The sequence below is a fragment of the Carassius auratus genome, chromosome 30, assembly GCF_003368295.1.
Source record: "Carassius auratus strain Wakin chromosome 30, ASM336829v1, whole genome shotgun sequence".
Classification (NCBI taxonomy): Eukaryota; Metazoa; Chordata; class Actinopteri; order Cypriniformes; family Cyprinidae; genus Carassius; species Carassius auratus.
The window spans coordinates 14,115,303-14,139,971 of NC_039272.1; the positions used below are offsets into that span (position 1 = coordinate 14,115,303).

Sequence of the window (24,669 nt, forward strand, 5' to 3'; positions counted from 1 at the left end):
AAGATTTTCTCAATATTTTGATTTGTTTGCGCCCTCAGATTTCAGATTCTCAAATAGTTGCAAACCTAATACTGTCCTATCCTAACAAACCATACACCAATGCTTTCTTTTACTGTCTATGCATCAATGGAAAGTTAATTTCTTATTTCAAAATCTGTGGTGACAGAACAAACCTTTGTACTGCCGCCTGCTGGTGTGACCGATACATTTTACTTGTATCAAATATCATCCAGAAAACATCAACTTAAAGACAAAAATATGCAGTCTCTCAGCAATAATCATTTATTGTTCTAAAAAATAATACAATAATAACACAAAAGGATTTGGGCAGGATACAATTTAAAAGGATAATCTATAGTACCAAGTGCTGTAACTAATAAATAAAAATATCCAATTACGTTAGTTAAAAGTTGAAGTCGTTGTCATTTCATATATAAAACTACTTTAAAAAGTCAGAAAAGAAGAAATTAGGAAGCTGTTGTGGTCATATACAGGAGTCAGATTCTATTGATAACATTTTACACATCAAAAACTTGCTTGAAATTTCAGTCTGTAACTATATCGTGCATGCAAACCAGAAGATACTGTCTGATATCATAATGCAATTACCATATGCAATAAAATAAAAAAAAAATCCAAAAGATTGAACAATGAAAAAGGAGGGAAAATGCACCATATGAAAATGGCTTGCAGTCAGTTACACTTGTTTGACCTGGTTAATGAAAAATCTAATGCAGTCAATTCCGTCATCACAACAAATGATGGCAGTTTAAGAAAATAATGCTTACTCCACCAGCTGCAGCAATACAAGCAATACTCCAGTCTTAAACAAGCTTTCACTAGATGCAGCTTGTTTGGCATTCCAGGAAGTATTAGTGCACTAGCTAAATGTCTCCAACTCAACAGACTTCCTCAAAAAGATGCCTTGATTCAGCATATCACTGTTGCATAAAATAAAGACATCATTCTTCTGCACCATGCACATATGAAATGACACTAAACTAGGAATGGAGATCTCTAATAAAGGTGAATATCGTGAACAGAAAGGTGAAGACATTTTGACCTAGAAAGTGTTCATATTTGAGCCCAGCTCTAACTAAGAGTGACTTTTTTTAAGTGCAAAACAATGTGACAGTGTGCATGCAAAAAGATATAGACAATAATGTCTATACAGTCAAGAGTAGTGAGACAAAAGTGTTTTATGGGCAAAAACGCCACAAAAAAAAAAAAAAAAAAAAAAAAAAAAAAAAGCCCCCGTCAATCAGTCAAAAGTCATTTTAGAGCAGTGGGTGATGCATTTACTCACTGTTTACAGGCATAAACACACAGTAAATGAAAATAGTTCATGGGATATTTTACTGGTGATCCATATGTGCACTTTCTCCCTTCCCAGTGTCCTCTCCTGTTTCAGAGTCATTGCATTCTTCCTTTCCCGCCTGGTGCTCCTCCTCTGCTGCTTCATTAGTGGACGACTGGAATCCGCTGTCATCCGGCTGTGATGAAGCGATGGGATTCTCCGTCTGGGAGTCTTGAGTGCTCGCCATAATGTGATTTTCCTGCTGGTCTGGTGGTGTCACTGCTTTCTCTTCCCTTACTGGCGAATCCGAAGGCTTTTCTGTGCTTGAAGTTGTATCTTTATTGGTCTCTGCTGGTTTTATTTGTGCCTCATCTTCACAATTTGAGGTGGGTTTTACCTCCTCGGCCGCAGTTTCTTCTTTTGAGGATGATGACTCTGCAATTTCCTGTGTCCTGACTTCATGTTCCTCTTCCTGTACAGCTTTCTCGATTTCCTGTATGGCAGAGTCTATGGCTGACTTGCTCGCTGTGTCCTGTAGTGACCTTTCTGTTGTGCTTTCTTCCTCTTTTAGTATACTTCTGTTTGTTGGTGGTTTGTCATCAACTGCATTTTTGTTCACATCCTCTTTGGTTCCATTGGACACTTGCTTCTCTGACTTTTGGGATAATGAGGTGTCTGAACGTACCTCCGTCCCCTCTTCTGGAATATCGTCTACAGCGGGCACTTCCAGGCATGATTCGTTGGGCAGCACAGAGGCATTGCCTTCTATCTGGATCATGGAGACCACCTGCTTCACTCTGCGCCGTCTTTGAACCTCCGGATCTCCTGTGTTATGCTCTCCATCCACCTCCTCTGGGCCTCCTCCATATTCCTCAGCCCAGTCGATGGGAGGATTCTCCCCCAGCAGGTGAAGGTTAGGGTCGCTGTCGGTCAAAACGATACTGTCTCGGTACAGGTTGTGTCTCCTCTGGACAGCTGCTTCCTTCACAGCTGGAACATGGAAGGAAAGTTGATAAGGTCACAGTGTTAGCATGAAGGTATTTTGTAAAAGCTTATGAGATCTTCCTGTGAATGAGTCAACCATGCAAGTTTGGTTTATTTATTTCTTGAGCTTGTAATGTTTATACATCACAAGGTGGTGACATGTGCCTGGCTTTTCTAATCGTTTAGTCCAAATTTATAAGGCATCTAAATGATCAAAATGTTGCTGTTGTACACACATCTACCACATGCCTTGTGTATTTTGATAATACAGATAACTCCGTATTTTGATAGCCTTTCAAGAATGTGAAGAATAACTTATTTTATAACTAATATTATCCAGATTAATGTTTTCTGGGCTGAAGCAACTTGAGTATACTTTTAAATTATTTAGGAAAAACAACTACAAGCTCCTATTCAGACCAATGGATGGAACCAAGTACACGGCAAGTACACAAGAAAACATTTAATCACTACTTCCAATAAATCACAACTTTAAATGTTTTAATCTTCTTGGCTTGTAAAGAAGTCTTACCCATCATTATATCTTTCATGACGGTGTGCAGCACCACCTCCTCAAATATGTTCTCAACCAGAATGATGCGAGAGAAATCTTCAAAAATGAGCTCCTTGAAATGAGGGAGTTCCTGCAAAAACAATAGAATAACTCTAAATATTTTCAGAGCAGTTTTAGATCGGATAATGCATTATTGCTAAACCAGAGCAAAGACTTACAGCAGAGCATGATGGTGAGAGCTGTTTCAGCATGTAAGGGATGAAAATCTGCAGAAGAGCCTCTCTGAAGAACTTCTTACGAACTGTGCTGCTGTCATAGTCAAATTTCTGGACATGACATTTTAAAAAACGGTACACATTTTATAAATATTAAACAAGAACCTACTGGTTCAAAAAGATAGGACATTCTGCCGATGGATGTTCTGTTTCACCTTGATGACACGATCCTGGCAGCGCTGGACGGTTTTACAGAGATCCTCCTTTTCCTGGCCCTCCAAACTCTGGTGCAGGAGCTGCTCAAATGTGTAGACCGCATCATCCATTTGCTGCACGAAAACAGATGGATATATCCTTAAGGCAAGAATACACTACAATTTACAGTCTGGAGTAGACAGTGCTAATTTCCAAAAGTCAGTTTGCTTTGTTAAAGCTTTTAGCCAAGTGTGACAGGATTCATGGAAAAGAAACAGACAATATAGACTGTGTCCACACCTTTTAATCATTCTTGCCACATGGGGGCATATTTCACCACACAAAAGGGTGGGAACTAGTGGAGGCACATTATGTTGATAATTCACAATGCATGTTCAGTCATGTTTCTTCACTCCCTGTGCTTTGAAAATCTGTCTCTGTTGTAAAAATGTCTTTTATAAAGTGCTAAAGTATGATGATTAGCACTTTATATAAAAAGACACACCTTTCTTTCTTGGGCTCACAATCAGCAGTCACATGCTAGTCTTAAAACTGCAGCTATGTAATTTAGTGACCAAAATGAGGTTTAACATACAGTTCCATACACACCACAACCACAAACCAAACCCCAAGTGGCACACAGGCAAACACAAACCACTTGTTTTGCCCACAAAAGTACAATACCCTGTTAACAGAGACATTTGTATACTTCTTCAAACCAGCTGCAGTTTAACGAAGCATCCTGATCACATTAACGCAATAAAAATAGCTCAGATGTGCGGTACATATCTGTACTTTGTACTGTTTTAGAGTACTAGTGGTTTTGCTGTTGTTCTCTGTTCAAAGATGACTGACCTCTCGCATTAGGATTTGGGCTCTTTGGACAAACACGGAGGGGCTGGAAACGTCAAAGCGCTGCTGAAGTCCCTCTAGACTCAGAGTCTCAACCTTCTCATAGCAGCTCTGCATCTTTACCGGATGGAAGGCTAGCATGGAGATCTTCTCCATGTGCTGGACAGCAAAGGCAAAAGGGTATTAAGTCTATCAAAAGTCATGGCTCAAGCAGCCTATTAGCAATGAAAGAGTAACAAGATGTCATGAGGGGGACTGTTACCTCTCCAAGTTTTTCCTTGTTGCCGTCATTGAGGAGGTTCTTGCTCATGTCTACCAGTTCTCTGAAGAACAAGTCTTTCACCTCAAAGAAGCCTCTGCTGGTGGGCTCCATCAGCGCATCCAGGATTGAGCTGATGTACGGCTGGATACTCACCTTCAGAAGCTTCTCTGCCTTGGGCAGCACAAGTGCTACAGACAAACAGAAAAATCCATTCAGTTGTATAATGACAAAATGCTAGGGATGCACTGATATTACAATTCTGGCAATAAGCCAATATTTATTTTCATGCATGATATAGCATAATTACAACACTTAAAATTACCTTGTTAAAAAGAAACTAACAAAAATGCTATTTGATAGATTAAATAATTAAGTGGGTTACAGTGATTTTAAGGATCATGTTGTGATCCTTAAAATCACTGTAACCCACTTAATTATTTAATCTATCAAATAGCATTTTTGTTAGTTTCTTTTGTTAGTTATAGTGTGATTGAAGTACAGCATAAAATCTAATAAATTGAAAATACATGTTATATTTACTAAAAACATCAGCTATCATTGCATGCACACAGCAACTTTAAGACACTGTGCTCTTAAAGGGTTAAATCTTTGCCATAATATGTTGGTGTTAAATGATAACCTAAATATTAAAATTAGGAGAAACAATTAATATTGACATTATTGACAATAGTGAAAGGAAGGTTAAGCAGGAAAAGATGTGTCATGTGAACACCTCTGAAATCATGTTTTCTTCTCATTCTTAGAAGGTAAGGTCACCATGAAATGAAAATTGGTGTTTAGCTCAAACTGTTTCAGTCTGTCATTCTTATAATGTAAGTGGATGGAAATCACTTCTAAAACATTGAATAAAAAACAAAACAAAAAAAACATGCACAAACAAAACCAAATTAAACCCTGCGGCTCGTGATGATACATTGATGTGTAAAGACACAAATAGATTGGTCTGTGCAAGAAACTGAACAGTATTTATATCGTTTATTACCTCTGATTCCAAACTTATTGAACTCTCCTGAGCACGTCCTCCTGTGCGTGTTCTCAGCAGCAGGTGCGTGAGGTGTCATCTTCTTGCTTTATGGCAGTTTGAAGAGTGCATTACCGCCGTCTATCTTTCAAGTGGACCACTGACACTCCTAACTGAGATTGTAGATAGTGTCAACAGTCCACTTGTGAGACAGGTGGCGGTAATGCACTTATAAGTCTGCGATCTGCCATAAATCAAGACGACGACGCCTCATGCACCTGCTGCTGAGAACGCACACAGGAGAGTTCTAACAGTTTGGACATTGTGTGAATCAGAGGTAAAAACAATATAAATACTGTTCAGTTTCCTGCACAGACTGATTGTTTCATATCTTTACACATCAATGTATCATCACGAGCTGCAGGGTTTAATTTGATTTTGTATGTGTATGCTTTTTTTTTAATTGTATGTTTTAGCCGTGATTTCCATCCACTTACATTATAAGAATGACAGACTGCAACAGTTTGAGCTAAAAATCTACTTTGTGTTCTACTGAAGAAACAAAGTCACCTACATCTTGGATGCCCTTGGGGTAAAGCAGATAAACATCAAATTTTCATTTTTGGGTGAACTAATCGCTTTAAGGTAAACTGTCATCCGCCTTCTTTCACAATTCCTTGTAAATAATCTTCCTTAAAAGTGGATCACCAGAAACTTGATATGATCCAGTGTCAGGTTTCCTCAGATAACTGTTAGGCAGTTTAAATTCCAGATAAGCTACTTGACACCTGTGCCACTTTTAAATGAAGGAACAAATTGACAGTTAAAGTTACCTTTTACTTTGCTGGTCACATGTTCTTTGGAAGTGATGATCTGGTCCATGTCTGTGCGGATGGTGGTTTCCAGTGGGGGGCGACCTGCTTCACAGCTCTGCACCACTGCTTCATACTGCGCCTGAGTCTGGCTCTGAACCAGCCCGTACACTGCATCTGATATCTGGCAAAAAAAATGAAAGAAGCCACTGTAATACATCCAGGCTGTTTTAGAAACGCTTTTGGGCTACAGCCACACCTTTATAGTAAAGCTCTGACCCACATATTATACTGTTGTAAAAAAAAAGGCAGATTCAAAAATCTGTGACGTACCAGCATCCAATTCCTCTGTCTCTCATGCATCTTGCCCTTTAGTTTGGGGGTAATGAGGTCTCTCATCTCAGGGAGGAGGGTGTCCATGACAAGATTGGCAAGGATCTGGGAAGACAATTATAAAGCTGAATGTGTATGACGATAAAACACCACTTTAACATGTGCCTTTATTAAAATCAACATCAATTCTGAAAAATCAAAGTTTGATCATATAAGCCCGGAGGGTATGCATTTAAGATATAATCAGGAACCTTGCTTGCCTTGAGCACATTACAATTTTAATATTGTCAGACTGATTAGGACACAGATCACATATCATTAAACTAGTTAATGTGGCATCCTTCCAAAGCCTACCGGATTGTAAAAATGAAGAAAAATGAACCCGTGTAGGCTAACCTCTATTATTCAACTAGAAATATTGTGAACATGGTTTTAGTGTCACAAGTTACAGGCGCACACACTCCTACAACTTTCACATGATGTCTCTCTTTGTATTGGTTTCACTCTTCTAGAGAGAAAACAATGGCATTAAAGAAGTCCGCTAAGAAGGAAAATACTACTACTGTGATACTGGCAGGAAGATCACAGGTTAAACACTGACATGCTACATTTATTACTTTGTACTTCCGAGATACTTCTTTATTAAATTATCTGGTAAAGCTGGTTAATTACCTACAGTATAACATACTGCAATATAAAAGATTAAATTGCTACAGAGATCACAATGAAAAAAGATTTCCCTGTAAATCATGGCCTAATTACACTGATTCCACCATATCCTAGTTGTATGAATGGTAATCCAGCATAACATACGCATTTCATCTGCAATGACTGGATGGATGGATACCTATAAACCCCTACCCTACCAGAAATACCATCTTCTCTTTCTCTAACACCACAAAACAACTTTTCTACAGGGACACCATGATTTGAAACCGGTCACTTCCTGTGAATCTGTTTAACTCGGACCGTCATCTGTATTCTATTATAACCCAAACAATTCATGTGTGATTTCCTTTCACATTCCTAAGCAGTGCCACTTAAAAAGATCATAGATCTGTCATATGTAAGGTCACTAGAGATGCAAACAGGTATTACAGTTTTTTTTAGCATTCTTTAACATGTGCCCTAAAACTCTTGGTAAATAAATAAATATATGAATTAATTAATAAATAAATGAATAAATAAAAAAAGTCTCAGTTTTAAATATTTATTTATATTTTAATAATTTATGATAATAATATACACTTTATTGCAATAAATAAATATCTACTAAAACATTACTTTTATTTTGAAAACCTCAAAAGTGCTTAAGAACCTAACAAAAATAATCCAACAAGAGCTTCCCAGGATGCATAAAAGTATGTGTTTTACCTGTGGAGGAGTCCCACACATCATGTCCCAGGTTCCATAGTGACCATGTGCCTGTCGATAGAGTCGCACTGCATCGGTGAACGCGGGGGTCTGAACTTTACATTCTTCAGGCAGTCCTGAGCATGAGAACAGGACTTTATTAATATCTTCATCATATTCAACATATGCAACCAAGTAACAAACATTTTCATTTTTAACAAATTATCAAGAATCAAACACCATAAGTTATTAATTTCTAATGACATCATAACATGGCACAGTTCCTCTTGATTTAGAGAAGTGAAAAGACCAAGTGACAAAAAAATGAAATAGGGGACATCTTTATATATACACACACTCACAGGCACATCTCGCAATCAGATTTTTCCATCAAACCACAGACAGACTTCAATTTGCTTTGGTCACCGTGGTAAACAGGAAGCACTGCCTCATCGGCTACCATGTTATTTCCCTAAACAATGCCATAGTTACCACGGTATACCGATGAGTCTTAGAGCAATGATGTATTTGATGTGTGAATAGAACAATTTGAAGACAAGTCATCTCGAGTTCTGTGCTCTGACAATCTGCTTCATTTTATATATATATATGTGTGTGTGTGTGTGTGTGTGTGTGTGTGTGTGTGTGTGTGTCAGTTATGATGACACACTTATTGTAAAAGCCTCCTTTACATACAGTATATGTGCACGAGTGCTTGAACCCTTACAAAGAGAGGAAGTTTGAGCAGGCAGGGTGTGGGGGGCAGGAGGAGAACAGGCAGGAAGTCCGGCACTCCACATCAGCACAGCTTGACGCTTTTGTGGAGTGCATGCACACATGGGCAAGCATGATTATGAACACGTGCAAAGAGAGAACCAGAGAGTGTTACTTGAAAACAACAGTCATGGGTCGGTCACTCATGCATAGTCAAAGTAAAATAATAAAATAAATGCACATAGGTACTGTAAGTATATTCATGAACACAAAAGAAGAACTGGAGAGGTGTTAACAAAAGCAAGAGAACATATATTAGGCTTCACTTATTCTGGCACAGAAATAAAATAAAATAAAAATGAACATATTTATGAACATCTGGGGATAACCTGAGAAGTGTTATGCAAAAACTATAGAACAAGCGTAACGGGTCGCTTATTCTGGCGCGGTCACTGTAAAAACAGCTAAACTTAAGTCAGTACAAAAACACCAGATGATAAAAGTTTAATGAGAGAAAAATGAGAATCCTTGGTGAAGAAAAAAAAACCCTCTTTACACACTATGCTCCAATAACCCTATGACACCAACGAGGTGATAAATACCTTGCACAACATGAGACGTAGGTTGGATAACACTAGACTAAGTTCAAGCATTGAGGTTTCACATTTTAAACCCTTTCAGTCGTAAATGTAACGGTTCATAAAAACTCATTGTACAGGAATTCTAATTATTCTGAATACTATTCTAAATACGTTTCTGCATATTTGTGTAACTTATGTCAGGTTGTCAATCTAAGACCTTTAAAATGACATTCAATAGGCTTTCAAAGAGCAGCTTTATGTCTGGACAACGGAGAGGTTTTAAACCACCTGGACTTAATTCATTAACATGCCTCTAAACCGGTTTAGTTGCCTAATAAAACCTTCTCCTAAGGCTGACATGCACCATATACATTATAAATCTCTGTAGGACTTTGTGTAGGCCATCTCAACACCATAAATAACAGAATTAAGTAAGGTTTGTGACATGCGAAGGAATTTTGACCTTAAAGGGTTACTTCTGGCCAAAAGCTATAATCCATAATAACATTTCCTCCAGTAAAAAAAATTCCCTCCCTTGTTGTGCTGTCATATCCAAATCTACCGACATGTTAATTGAGAACTGATTTTGCTTTTAAAAAAAAGTGCTTAATCTGTAATGATTTCAGATGAACCAATTTTTTCACAAGAGAAAGCAAATTTTCACTTTTTTTTTTCACTCCATAAGACATAAACTGATGGACTTAATCATGAGGATTTGTTGTGATTTTAACCAACTCTCATTCTGACGGCACCCATACACTGCACAATCCGAGAACTCGAAGACATGTAATGCTACATTTCTCTAGATCTATTCCAAAAAAAAAATATATATAAAAAAAAACTCCTATACATCATGGATGACCCAATGGAGAGTAAATTTCAGCAAACTTTCATTTTCGGGTGAACTATTCCTTTTAAAGCCTGTCTTGCCTGCCAAAAATCACACAGGGAAAATCAGACAAACAAAACTATGAACAGCATGGTTAAATTGCCGTTGCATTCCAGACTTTACTGGGTCACCAGTACAAACAGATTGCTCATGACAGCATTAGCCCGCTGAACTCAGCAAGCCAGGAAACTTACTGCAACATCCAGTATACACTAGATATGCATTAAGTGGTTTAAATATTGTACATGTAAATGATGCACTCCCAAAAACATGCTGTGACTTGTCAGGATCCAGCCCTTATCTTCCTCTGTTCATGCACGCTGGGTTTTACTCCTCTGGGCATCAAGTCACAGAAATAGCACCATCCTTTTGAATCACTGCATGTTCCTAATGTCATGGCACATTTTAGGGCACAGATGAGCGGTTATAGACAATATAATATATTAAGTTACACATAACATTAAGCTCTTTATGGAGAAGTGCAATTTGAACCAACACAATTCTGACACAATGCTCACCCACAACCATATCGAAGACATATGCCTGGCTCATGTTTTCAGTTTAGATGCCTTAATTCTCAGCAGATGTTGTGTCAAATAAATTCACAGAGCTCAAGAAATAAAAATAAAAAACTTAATATAATGTCAAATAAAGAAAGAGATTAGTATACGTCTACTTAAATACATTTAAATATTATATTGATAGTCAGGTTAAAAAAGTTAATTCACTTAGTGGATTTTTCAGATTGAACCAGTAACTAATGAGTTTTGAACCATTCAAAGGACTGGCTCAGAGTCATTTGTCCATGAATCAGACCACACTGGCTGAATTTTATGTTTCTGATTTACTAAAAAAGAACTGGCTTAAATTAACTAAATTTAATTTAGTTGTGAGTTGTGAATCAAACATCTCAATAAAAAGACATGACTTCTTGTCATCATCTTTTCACATTAGATTTTTAACTGCAAGCTCACATACACAACTTGAATTAAATAAGCTCAAAGTGTTTGCAGGAAACACTGCCATTCACAAGCTCACAAAATTATGACTCAGTACCAGGACAGTACTTAACATAATTACAGTACTTACATAATGGACGTGTGATTTTGACAGGTAAAAGGGAAGGGCAATCACATTTGTGTTCAAATTATGAATAACAGCACATTACGAATTACTTAAACCTACACTCCTTCTGCAGGGCTTGTCTTAAACTGCCATGGTGACCAGGTACATACATACTCACGGAAACAACATCTTTTTAACCAATGAATCAGACCAGAGTTACATAACATTACAAAGAGTGTTTTTTAATACAGATACTAAACTGAGCAAGGTGTTTAGATACATTTCTGAAATCAAGCACTATGGTTTACTGCATGTTTCACCTATCCACTCCTATTAGTGTCTGTAGTAAACAGAGGAAAAAATGGATTCTTTGTAATGTCAAATTGGTCACGGTCACCTCTCTAGAAACGCAGTCTCCACTAACAGCTAACCTTCCTATTAAACAGGGAAAATGGAAAACGACAGGCTAACATATTTTAAATATGTCAGGGAACATCTTAAACAGACTAATGAAAAGCAAAGAACTTAACCAGACCTGAACCATCCCTTATTTGGGAAAAAGGCTCTGCAGATGTGCTTGCATTCAGAACGTACACGCAGCAGGGATTTGGCTAACTCTAAAGCACACACACACACTTTCAGATGGCCGCCTTAATACCCCAGGGGACATTACTGCCCTCGCCGCAAGTGTGCATTCCCTCTTGGCAGCCTCCCATCCAAACTGAATTATGGGTTGACAGCCCCAGCTGTGACCACTCTGGAATCTGGACTACAGCGGAGAGAAAACAGCTCTAGCAGCCGTGGAAGCCATCATAAGATGCCTGTGAGACACAGAGAACCACCTCACACTCAATACCTTAAGTCTAATTAGACTGAATTTCTATCATATCAATTAATGTCAAGACCATCAGTCTTCTCTCTCACACCCACTGAATAGGCTATACCATAGGAAGACCATAGTGGGACCCCCACAACAACGCTTCCTTTGAAAACCAACGAACACTGCAAAAACCAGACCATCATTTTTATAGAAAAATGCTACAGTAAAAAAATAAAAAAGCCAACTTTAAATATCATATTCAATGAAAAACTCAAAATGGTTTAGCAATCAGATTATATGTACTTTTACTGTAAAATAACCTTTTCTTGTTTTATGAAGTAAAAATTTCCTTTTAATTTACAGTGAAGAGTGCACATTACCATTTTCAGTGAAAAACTACAAATGGTTTAACAATCACACTATATGTAATTTTACTGTAAACTATTGCTTAATTTATTGTTTGTGGAAGTCAAAACTATGAATTTACAGTGAAAACAGTTAAATTACTTTACCATATTCAGTAAAAAAAAAAAAAACTCCAAATGGTTTAACCATCACATTGTATTTACTTTTACTGTACATTACTGTTTATTTTATTGTTTGTGGAAGTAAAAACTATGTATTTTCATTTAATTTACAATGAAAACAGTGAAATTACATTCCCAAAAGTTCCTGTGTGACATTTTATTTTGTATACATAAATTAATTTCTTCTTATTTTTGTTATTAGTAATGTACATGCATGTACATCATGGCAAACTGGTCATGTTTTATGGACAGGCCATTTACGACAACTCTTCATCATATGGCTTTGTACTACTTGTATTATGATGGTGGTTATCAGTACATTTTAAGGTAAAAATAAGTTTTAGTAGTTCAAGTAGCTTGGTATAGCAACACTATATTATTTAAATACATGGCTCAAATTGTAAAATACACCGTACAGGCACTAATGCTAACCCACAATGGCGAAAACATTGGCACAGTATTTTCGAAATAAGCACAACTGCATTTTTTCTGACAATAAATTGTACAATTTTCAACAGTGTAAAGTAGCAGGTGACAAAACCATAATAAGTTGGGACAATCTTGACACTCTTCAATAGACAAGTATACTCTTGTATGAGTGGCCAGACAAACAGCATATCAAAATCTAACAATGACATCACTGTGAAAGAGCAAAACTCTCACAGTAACAATGAACTTTCTGATAGCCCTAGGCATGGTGTAACTATTTTTACATGAGCAGATACTTAACTAAGATTTGTAAACTTACATTTCAGCATATTGTCAAGAAAAACAACCAAGATTTTTGCGCAACATACATATCCAGCCTGGGAATTGACTTTGACTAGAATTATGCAACAAATAAAGGCCTGCTCAAATCATATTTTATTTAATGGCCATATACAAAACACAGAAAAGTGGCATTTATAGTGAAATGCTATAATTTCTGCTAATTATATAAAGTTACAGAAGCTCTACAGAATAAACAGTCATAGAGCTCACAAACAGAGAGTGAATCTCCAGCTTTCCCCATGATCTCATCGGACTCTTTTTACAGCCTTGAGCGGCAAAATTCTTTCTATTATCAAACAGGCCAAATGAATACCATCATCCATGCCAAACGTTCTGCTCGAGTTTCCTTTTTGATAAAGTGATGTCTAAAAGAACTGATGTATGAAATAGCTCATCAGTTCATCTAGCAAGTCTGAAAGCGATTTATCCTCACAAAACAACAGAATAACAATCACTGTAATGAAAGCCGATTACCTGGAGTAATGAGTCATGCCTTAAATATGTGTCTGGGTGTTAAAGAGACAAGGGAACGTGGACACTAGCCAGGCTGTTTTTAAGAACAGGGTTAATACTCACCATTGTTGGTGTGTCTGACGCAGTCTTGAAAGACAGCGCTCCACTTTTGCTGCTCCTTCTCCGTGACCACGCAGAAATAGTAGTGACGAGCGTAAGGATGCCAGAGAATGAGGGGAAACTGTGTCGCACATTTCAGGAATGGAGAACTGCCAACTTTAGCTTTTACACCTGCAAAACGCATGTTACATGATTCAATATTCTTTTAAAAGCGCCCTTATGAGAAGATCTCCATAGTCATCATGACTACATCTGCACAACACACAAAGATCACAGCCCATAACTTTACATTCCATTTATCTAGACTGGCTTAACTCTACTCTATATTTATTTAAAAGAAAGGCTGCAAGTTCAACACATTTTTTTTTTTAAATTATAGCAAGGCACTCAGAGTGGGAGTACACGGGTAATAAATATTTGGTTTTAAATGCCATAACCACATGACTTAAACATTTTACATGTTCACATGAGTCTAGTGCGATAGAGCCGTTTACTGACCTTGACTATAAAGTTATCTAATCTCTCAACTTCTCTGTCATGATAACACAACGCTAGTAAAACTGGTAAGCCTGTAACTTTTACTTTGTTTTATAGAGTTTAGCTTTCCTTTGGAAAAATTCCTTAAGAACTGAGGTTTTCCCATCTTTCGTTTTCATTGACCCCTCACTCCTTCAGACTGACCTGGTAGGCTGGTGTTAAGGAGCTCGAGATATTCTTCCATGGAGGTCAGGACCCTGTAGCCAGCACAGTTAATGGTGCCTTTAGGATGCAGCCCTCTGTCATGAGCCTAAATTAAAAGAAACCGATAAAGAAAGAGGTTTTATTTCAAATGAATAAATAAATAAATAATATATTTTGAAAAACAATTAAATACATTTATTAATTTAAGCTTCTAGAATCATCAAACGGGCCTTTAGGATGGATGTTGATCAGCCAATTCCAATTTTGTGCATTTTGATTTATTACACACATTACCTGTTTGTTTTCATAATAGTTGATGTTGTAGGAGTCAGGAATAAAGAGAAAACGATTCCTCCATTTTTTGTTATCTTCTAGATACTGGAACAAAGCACCTGAGAAGATGGATTTATTTTTCAGAGGCACCTAAGAAACACAAGAATGGAGATGTGGAAAGAGAGATGGTGAGGATTTTCAGTAAGGACACAGCACTAATTATACATTATGTAAAGGGATGTTAAGACTGGGAGAACTTAATTTGTGTTTACTTTTGCTCACCCAGACATACACCAAAAGGGCTTTACCTTCCTGTGCAGGAGCTGATTCTGGGGTCCTCCTCCACTCTCGAGGTCAAAGCGCATCTTGTTAAAGAGAGCGACTGCATACTGTTGCTCATATAGCCGACCAAACTCTCCCATCAGCTCCCCTGTCCGTGCTAAGAAAGAAAATCGGTGAATATACATAGAACTCAAACCACCAGCATGATTATTACAAACAATATTATATTACAAGTTAGAAATTAAAATGTTATAAATGTCTAAGGTAAAAAGTAGGGCTGTGTATTGGCAAGAATCTGGTGATACAATACGCATCACAATACAATGGTTGTGATATGATATGTTGCAATGCTGTAAGCAAGGCGATATATTGGGATATTCTTATTTTAGGAATAGGATATGTTTTTAGGAAAGCTGCCATTCAGAACAGACAACCATATGCAAACCTTAGCAATGAATAAATAAAAAATATTTAACCAAAACACAATGGGATCTGCATATGCAATAATCAGTTCCTCTAACACTCAACATTACTGAACCACCTTTTGTGAGGTATGTAAAGGAGGTAAATATAAAGTGCTTGCAGGATCCTTTAGTTAAATGTATAATATATATAAAATGAATTTTATAAAAAGACCATATATATCTTTAGACCCCATTTTAAAAGGTTCACTCTTCAAGTTTACAATTGTAATATACAATGTCATAACATTTTGATCTGAACAAAATAATTACATCTGCTTAATATCAATGAAAAATAAAGCGCTTACAGGATTCCTAAAGAAAACAAAACAAATGTAAAATAATAAAATAAATATAGATACTGAACCTTTCCACTTGGATTTCACAGGTTTTTCAGTTTGTATTTGTGTCCCTAATGGAATCGCCTAAACCGCAACGCGAGCACCGCACCAACTGCACAAAACGCCCCCAAAATAAAAGAAAGCTGCATCTGCGCAGCGACCCTACCGCCCGCGCGAGCCTCTTCACATGGGACGTGGCAAACGGTTGAACGAGGCCACGCCCGTGCCACGTTCCTGCAGTGGACATAACCACAAATGCCCAAATTATAGCACATTTCAGCTTCGTACACTGAAACAGGAATTGGGACACAATTTACCCTGAAGAAGGCCACAGAGGCCGAAACATGTTGGCATGTTTTTAATGGATAGCCAAGTTTAAATAAAGGCTTTTAAACTTATATTCCTTGTGAGTGCCTCAGAACCACTGTTTATTCAGGAATTGGGACAATTTTCCATCCGCCGTTACTAGCAGCGTAACTATATTGACGCTAACATTAGTTAACATTAGGATTTGTACAGATATCTAGCGGTCGGGATATAAACTCAAAACGAGACAATTGCCATGAATCTTGATTTGTGTTTTTTTTTATATCGATATTCTGTTTTTGAGAATCGATACAGTATCGTCAAACAAAATATCACAAATAAGTGTATCAATATTTTCTTAAACCCGGAGTAAAAAAAAAAGTTTTCATATTCCAAACAATAATCTTGATTGGTCCATAAGTTTGCAAAAATACACCATACCAAAAAAGTTAAAATCTTTTTAAATACACCTAGAGTTAAAGGAAGAACTAGTACTGTATAAAATATGCACATACCAAATCTGATCAAAACCCTTGTGAAATATATATTAGCATGACAATCGCTTAACCAGCCTTGTTTTTATAAAACTTTGATATTGCCGTCCAAGTCATGTCATGCTTGCCTGGTAGGTTTCCATAGTAAGTGTAGTACTATGGCCAAATAACTAAACACAAATAAACAGTGAATAATAAAATGTAAGATTCTGTATAAAAATAATTATAATAGACACACAAAAAAAATTATGCAAACACAGCAATAAAAAATAAATAAAATATATTATGGTGAAAGGCAGTTTCATTAAAATTTTACAAGTATTGTAGGCCACTGCAGGCCTACAACAGATAGTTATGGTGTGATGAATCAATGGGCATTAAACATTAACAACAATTCACACTAAGCTCCATGTATCTGATCAACAGAGGAGATTACAATGTTTGAGCTTCACTACTTTGCCCTTCACAACGCTGCAGTTGGCACAAGAACAAAGACAGCTCCATTATTGACCGCTTTCTGGAGGGATGTTTTCCAAATTACTATGTAGGGCTTGTTGTAAAACCTGAGGCATTCAGTCTCTTGGAAAGAGTCCGGTAAAGAAAAAACAACAACATTCCTGTCCATTTACTAACAATGTGCTTACACCATTAAATTCGAGAGGGGAATGGAATATAAATCACTTTCCAATGGTCAAAGAAAGACAATAAATGTAAAACTTATCTAATTGCATTTGAATGTCCATTGTGGTTAGACTTAAGAAAGGTCCGTTTAATCACCTGCACATAAAAATAACTCAGAGTTCCTAAAATAAACATCCCCTACTGTTATTCGCGTTGTATATTTCAAGGTTAAATGTATTTGCTATGACTGATAAAAATTACGTTTCATACAGGGTGAGACTCAAACAAATCAGATCCATACAGTTAAATGCTCAAATTCAAACATCAAAGCAAATTATAAACAGGCCTGACGTGTAGCATTTACATAACTCAGTCCGCCAAGTCAAATGCACAAAGGAACACCCTAAAATGTGTACGGTCTACACTGCAGAAATTAAAGTCTGTGGAGCTCTGCTTATGATTTCTCCTCACCAACTCTCAATCTATCATATTTGCCCCATAAAGCCAGAATATGTAATGAAATGAACTGCTAAAGCCATTAGGATGTTGTGCAGCTAGTACTTAGCAGAGGGGAATGTGAAAAAGGAGACAAGGAGGCTCAGAATAAGGTCAACCTGACCATCTGCATTGTTTTAACAAGTACCATATTAGAGGTGATGGAAAATACCTGATGACCTTACTTGCCAACAAAGCTATGAAATATGAATTGAACCTACAGTACTACAGTGTTGTTAAAGTTAAATAAAACTAACGCTTGTGTTTATTTAAATAAAACTGAAATAAATAAAATACAAATTACAATTTTGTATGTCGGCACTAATAACCTTATGGGCAGCGTGCCGACATATAGCACCATTGCGCTTGGGGCGTCCCCAGTTCAAGTCCTGGCTCATGGACCTTTCCCAATACCATACCCCCTCTCTCTCTCCCCACTTTTTGCTTTAATATACTGTCCTATCCTAATTAGGCATGGGCCGATTACCGGTTTCAAGGTATACAGCCATTTGAAAAATGTCATGGTTTCAAAACCACTAATATTTTCCATTATACTGTTCCTGCGGTATGCGCTGCTTTCCATGTCTCCTCAATGACTGAAACAGTAGGAATCCCTCAGGCTGAGTGCAGTGTAGAGGGTAACACACTGACCCCTCCTTCTGGAAACGCTGTATCTGGTGTTCCAGAAGCGCCTCCTGCTGTCAGAGAGTGAATATGTATCTCACTCAGAGCTTCTGCTGTTTGTTTCGTTCAGGCATGTAGTATAATTTCCCAAAGAAAATTCAGTTTTTGCTTCTAATTGGGTTGTTATTCAATCAAATTATGTGTATGATTATTATTATATAACTAAATGATATGAAATTATATACATGATTTGTATATGAAATATATAACAAATTAAATAACTGTAATTACAGATTTAGGTTAAATTAATTTTTTTTATTTTTTAAACAAAGTCTTTTTATTTTTAGGAAACAAATCAAAGAAAAAATAAACAAATTCTACAGTTTCTAATATTCTGTATATTGCTCAAAAACTAAATATGTTGTGTCCGGTGGAAAAAAAAAATTTTTTTTTTTTTTTTTTTTACCAAGTCATTTAAAAATAACATTTCAGAGCTATAACAACAATACAGTGATACCGTGAAAACCCTGATATTTCTGCTTGAGGTTATCATACTGTCAAAATCTCATACTGGCCCATTCCTAATCCTAATAAAAGGCAAAAATAAAGGCCAAAAATACATCTCAAATAAATAAATACAAATTTGAATTTTGCACTGGAAACAAACTGAAATTAAATGAGAAAGTATTCAGATGACGAAAACACATAATGATTGCTACCGGGATGTGAAGAGACTTTTAACTAGCATAACAAAAAATGTTTATTGAAGATAAATCACCACCAAAATTTCAGTATTGTGGGTAATGTAGTTAATACAAGTACAGACAGTGATGGTGGGAACAGAGCTGACTGTAAGGGCTGGGCAGATGTTGCTGCACCAATGTTTGCACACTGATCAGGCATCAATCTTTTACAAACAACCTTAGGCAGATTCCCAATGATCTCCTGCCATGCCAAATCATTCCTGACACAAAATTTCACAATCACCATCTCATTACAAATCCAACGAACTTAGCTTGCTTTTTCTCAGTAACTGATTTCGACACTAAAACAAACATCTCAGTAATGTGCATGAAGCAGTAATGTGCATGAAGCTGAAGGTGGGAATTAAATCTTTCCAAGCTCTGCTTTGTTAATGTGGAGGTTGGAAAACAGACACTTAAAGAGCAGTTCCACTAGTGAGGACAATTACAATACCATCGTGCCGACCACACAGGGGGCAGCTGGCCTTCGGGGGGGGGGAGGAAAAGGAAGTTTCTTTGGAATGTGTCCATGTCAGAGCTGACAAAGTGAAAGCCCTTGAGTGGGAAATCTGGGAGCTCAGATCCTGGTACTGACAACAAGAATATGCTATGAATGTTCTGGGAAGGAGAAAGGTAACATGACCAAAGAATCTCTCCATGCCTGGAAATTTAAAGTTTTTCATGACCATAGGAGACTTGCAGCATATATGATGCATGAAAATACTTCAAACGTTACTGTACATTTCAGAATGCATTTGAAATAAAAAGGGTGCTAATAGAAGACATTTCTTTGAGAGGTTGAAAGAAAACAATGGTTATGAACTAGGCCCCGGGTCGGGAAGAAACCCCAAGATAGAGGGCATGTGCATGTTCATGTGAATCTCTAAGGCTGAGTGCGTTTGTGTATGTGTGTGTGTGCTGTTTGTTTATGAGTCACTCACTGAATGAGTCTCATGTGATACTTGGTGCCACACCTTGTTCCTTTTTTATTTTATTACAAGTTCAAGAACAAATCAAGTTAGCATAACCGTATAACAGCCACTTCAAAGAGAGACTCACACTGAAGATACTGCTTGCACTTCATTAGCCAATGAAACAATAAACTTTAAATCACAGAGCAACTCAATTACATTTAAACAGTGCAATCAGAAGTCTTTGTAAGGACTAAGACTGCATCTTTCCTTTGTTATATTCATAAACATAGTAAGCGTGTCTGCTGGAGTCATTCAGGCTCGTCAGCTTACAGCAGGAAATCCCAAAACACTGGGATCATGGTCCTCTTTGATTCCTTCAAGAAGAGCATGATCATGGATCATCCTGAGTAATACCTGAATTCTTTGGATTGGTTAACACACTTCCCAATGGTAATTTTCTATAACTGCACAGCAATAATGCTGACAGCATTGTAGTTACACATCACAATGTTCTTCTTTTAACACTTCTAAAGTAGTAGTGTGGTTTGTGCATATTTTTAAATTGACCAACAGTTCCATTGGCCCTGCCACAAATTTGATACATGTGTATTTTATTCTGTCAGGAAATATTATTTAACAGGTTATTTTATCATTTAAAATAACCTTTTTGATTCATATATTTTAAAAGTTTCAGCAGCCTAACTTAATGCATATGTTAATGCATCGTTGTTGGATAAAATTTGTACTTTATTTCCAAAAATACTGACCCGAAAACTTAGCATTAAACTCAGCATTAAATTTGCTTTGGTATATGTGGAATAGCTGATCGCAGACTGCTGAATTATTGAAATTTTAATTTTGAACATTTAAAACTGCTCCTCATTTAGTTTATAAAACATTCCATTAATATTTCTAACAAATTGGTTTTGAATATGACCGCACAAACAGTTTAGATAAATTATATTGCCTATTTTATAGTACTGGTTGAAAACTGAGCTTTTGAATTCCTGGAATTTATGTCAGGGATTAGAGTTCATATAAAACGGGTATTTGGAAATAGTTAGGTGCTTTGTTTAAGGACAAAGCAGCAATGCCACACATATCCTTTTTCAAAAAATAAAAAATTCAAGCAAAATATTTTTTGCACATGATGAAAAGTTATTCTTGGTATACATTATGGCCAAACTGCAGTGTTTTTTTTTTTTTTTTTGATGATCTGTTGCTACAGTAAGTGAAGCATGCCGGGATGAGATTTATAAACATGCTGTGCTCATCATTTGTTTTAATTGTCATGAGAGCCTCATTGGTGCTGAGTCCAACATTGAGCAAGCCTGATGTTCATCATGGAAAATTCCTATTTAAACCTACACTGGCTGCTCTTGGAGTCACACAAACCCTTCTGAAAAACCCTAATTCTGAAAAATAAGCATATGCCTTTCAACATAAGAAGCAAAATCTGTGTTTGTTTTCCCACAGTGACACTGCCATTCCAGCCCGATGATTTTTCAGACTAACTCCCCACTCACTTCCATTTTTGCTTAAATTCTAGTCAGTTTGGTGTATGACTAAGAATTGTTCACTAGAAAAGAGGATGCGTTAATGTAAGCAATATGAGATGGGCTATACACACACACACAAGGAAGTTGAATGGATTGTGCACTGTGACCTCACTATAAAGTTCTATAACAAATATATTGTTCTTAGACAATTTCCGCTCTGTGACTGACTCAAACGTCACAATCTCTTAAAAATGGAAGAGCTGACCCAACAGCATGCTTCAACAAACATAAAAATACCATATATTTTAAAAGCTAGAATGTAAAATAAACATTTGCAGCTACTAAATGGGTCAAGCATTGTAAACCCAAAAGATATGAGACAGGAAGTGCTGAGGTCATTTTATTCCCCATTCACTATTTTGAGAAGATGACTTCATTCTAGACTACCGGAAGTTCTTACTTGGACACTTTTCAGACTGGGGGACTCCCTCTTTACTGACAAGAGAAAGGTGAGATCATGCAGTCAACAACAAACAACAGCCCACTGTAGATGTTTTCTATTGTCTGACAAACTGAATCTGCATATAGGCAGATTCTACTACAGTTCCACACATTTTTATAGAACTTTTTAATATTTAAGTCAGTCACGCCTATGATTTAGCTTATGACAGTAAGCATACACGGCCTGCTGAAAAAAGGTTATCTAAATGTTGAGTATGACAGATCATCCAGGCAGCCTCCTCAATGCTGTTTGGCTCTGCATGCATTCCTGAGATTCCATATCTGGTATGTGCTTTCTCTTAAAATGTGCAAAAGGAGAGAAAACGGAAAGTTAACAGTTCTCTCTCTTGCATTTCTCAAATCAAATTCAGTCTTAATTTTCTCTTACAATGTTTTTTAGATTATATGCAGCAAAAACTGATGAAAGATAAATTTACAACCTTTGAGTTTAGTTCAATTTCTTTTTTTTATACAAAATGTATCCAGTAGTTAAAAGTAACAAAGTAGTTAAAAGGGTAAGAAATTAACCAGGGCTCATGCAAAATTGCACAAGCATCAAGAAAAATTATAATAAAAAACTAATAATAGTTTTATCGTAGACCAGGATTCTATAATAGGATTGTATCATTTGGGTTTTAGTGTCTCAACAGACACCTGTAGCTGCCAAATATCAGTATTTACTGTATTATAAAATAAGGTTGCAAAATGTTTTGATTGAAAACAACCACAAAACAACTGAAATCAGCCTTCAAATACTGAACATTAAAAAAAAAAATCCCCAACAGCTGATGGAACTGATTACATCTCAACCTATTCTGACCTTAATGCATTAAATACAAATACATTGTATTTTATGCTGATAGGACTTCATAGGAAATACCCATAACTATTCAAACTGACCATTTAAGTCAGTTAAATCAGTTGTTTTTCTACATAAATGTAGTACTATATGTTGTGATTTAACTTTTGTATATTCCTAAAACCAAAAAAAAAGTTAACTTCTGGCACTTGTAGATAATCTAATGCTAGTATCCACTGTGAATGTCAGCATTTACTCAAACACGTTCCACCCAAACCACAAAGTTCTGAACAGTTGTAGGCCGCCTGGTCACCCACACGAATTTATTTACAATTTTCTTTTCTTTGTGATTTATTTAAGATATCAACAATAGTGTTTGTTTATTTCTTTCTTAACGCCAATCCAGCATCTATGACTATATTCATGGAGATAACCAGTTAATCCATACACAAGTTGTCTTTACACACAAGTCCAGGGACAATTTAGAAAGTTCAATTAACCAACCCTGCATGTCTTCGGGCTGTGGGAGGAAAACGGAGCACCCGGCGTAAACCCACGCAGACACAGGGAGAACAAACTCCACACAGAAAGGCCTCCGGACTCCGGTCCTTGCCGGGGCTCGAACAGGGAACCTTCTTTATCAACAATAGCTAGTGCAACTCACATTTATCTTGTACATCCTAATGGAGAAGTATTATGACTTTAATCCTCTCCCTCTCTTTTAAATTCTTACTAATTATACAGTATTCATTTGTTATTTTTTGCATTGTGTTATTTAAAACGTGTAAAAAAAATAATAATAACAGGAAATACTGTGCCACGTCGCAACAAACTTTCTCTTTAGTTCGGCAAAGACGGCACAATGTTCTTATCACACGTTTACTTTTTGGGGTGGAATGTAAACCCTTTCACCTAAAACCCCAACCCTGGCCTTAACTGAAATTGCATTGCAGCCCTTTCGCAACACCTTATTTTCCATACCAAGACTGGTTATCTATCACATCTTGCAACTAGTTAAGCATCGCGGTTAGCAGACAGTTCCATCAGAGCGCTTACCTGTTATAACCTCCCGTTTGGCCTCGTCCAGATGAGTTGAGATCAAATCCCCCATCGCTCCGCTGAAAGTTGGCAAATACTTGCTGGATCGGTCAACTTCGTCTCTGAGGAGCAGCTCTGTAGTAGCAGCAGGGCGCTGGTTTCTTATGATAATATATGAACTGAAGTTGATTTTAGCGGCTCCTCCCTCTTTTTACTCAGTTTGTTTGAAGGCAGGAAGAATGGCTGGAGTTCGAGTTGACAGGAACCGCGCTGGATTACAGAATGTTTAGTTTTCCATAACTCTTGGTGTACTGCTTTTTAGCCCAGTGAAGCACAGACCCTGAGCTCGGTTTCTGTGTCAAAACACACGTTTCGTTTGTCGCGGGGTTGCAGGATCTGAATTCACCTCCAATTAGAGGCGGGGCTGTGCCTTCATTCTAAGCACGCGTGCGTCCCGATGTGCATATCAGGCATCCTGAATTCTATGTGATTTTAGTAGTTAGTAGTCCAGTATTATTATAGTGCAGATAGGATGGATATGCACATCCATAAAAAACAGTGTATGTCTGTATTCAAGGATTCAAAGCGTTTATTGTCATATACCCAGTGAGAAAAACAAGTTTCCCTGAGAAATTAAATTCTTACTTTGCTTACACAGTGAATGCCAAGACAGTGCAAAAACTATATACAAAAAAATATATAATAAAACTATGCTGCAGTAGTAAGAATGTAGACTATGAAAATATAAATATACGTATATATGCGAGGATAGAGTAGGAATATGGAATGTGAAAAATAGAAATATAGACTACTTATATATGCATGATATCTATATATGCGAATGTACAGTATTAACTT

General features: G+C 36.9%; 1 protein-coding gene across 1 annotated transcript; it reads right to left on the reverse strand.

Moving 5' to 3' along the window:
- Positions 1–259: 259 nt before the first annotated feature.
- Positions 260–24,237, reverse strand: niban2b (niban apoptosis regulator 2b). Its single transcript, XM_026211506.1, has 14 exons — positions 23,830–24,237; positions 15,002–15,132; positions 14,715–14,843; positions 14,421–14,526; positions 13,743–13,910; positions 7,821–7,936; positions 6,447–6,551; positions 6,135–6,297; positions 4,320–4,507; positions 4,061–4,216; positions 3,226–3,339; positions 3,014–3,121; positions 2,814–2,925; positions 260–2,287 (listed from the first exon to the last, which is right to left on the reverse strand). Exons 1-14 carry the CDS (start codon positions 23,882–23,884, stop codon positions 1,356–1,358), a joined length of 2,583 nt encoding a protein of 860 aa, XP_026067291.1. The 5' UTR covers positions 23,885–24,237; the 3' UTR covers positions 260–1,355.
- Positions 24,238–24,669: the final 432 nt, after the last annotated feature.

Coding starts and splice junctions, on each gene's coding strand:
- niban2b (XM_026211506.1), bottom strand. CDS start 23,884: ATGGGGGATTTGATCTCAACTCATCTGGACGAGGCCAAACGGGAGGTT. Junction 14,527..14,714: donor ACTATTATGAAAACAAACAG/GTAATGTGTGTA, acceptor CTTTTAATTTAG/GCTCATGACAGAGGGCTGCA. Junction 6,298..6,446: donor GACAGAGGAATTGGATGCTG/GTACGTCACAGA, acceptor TTTTTTTGCCAG/ATATCAGATGCAGTGTACGG.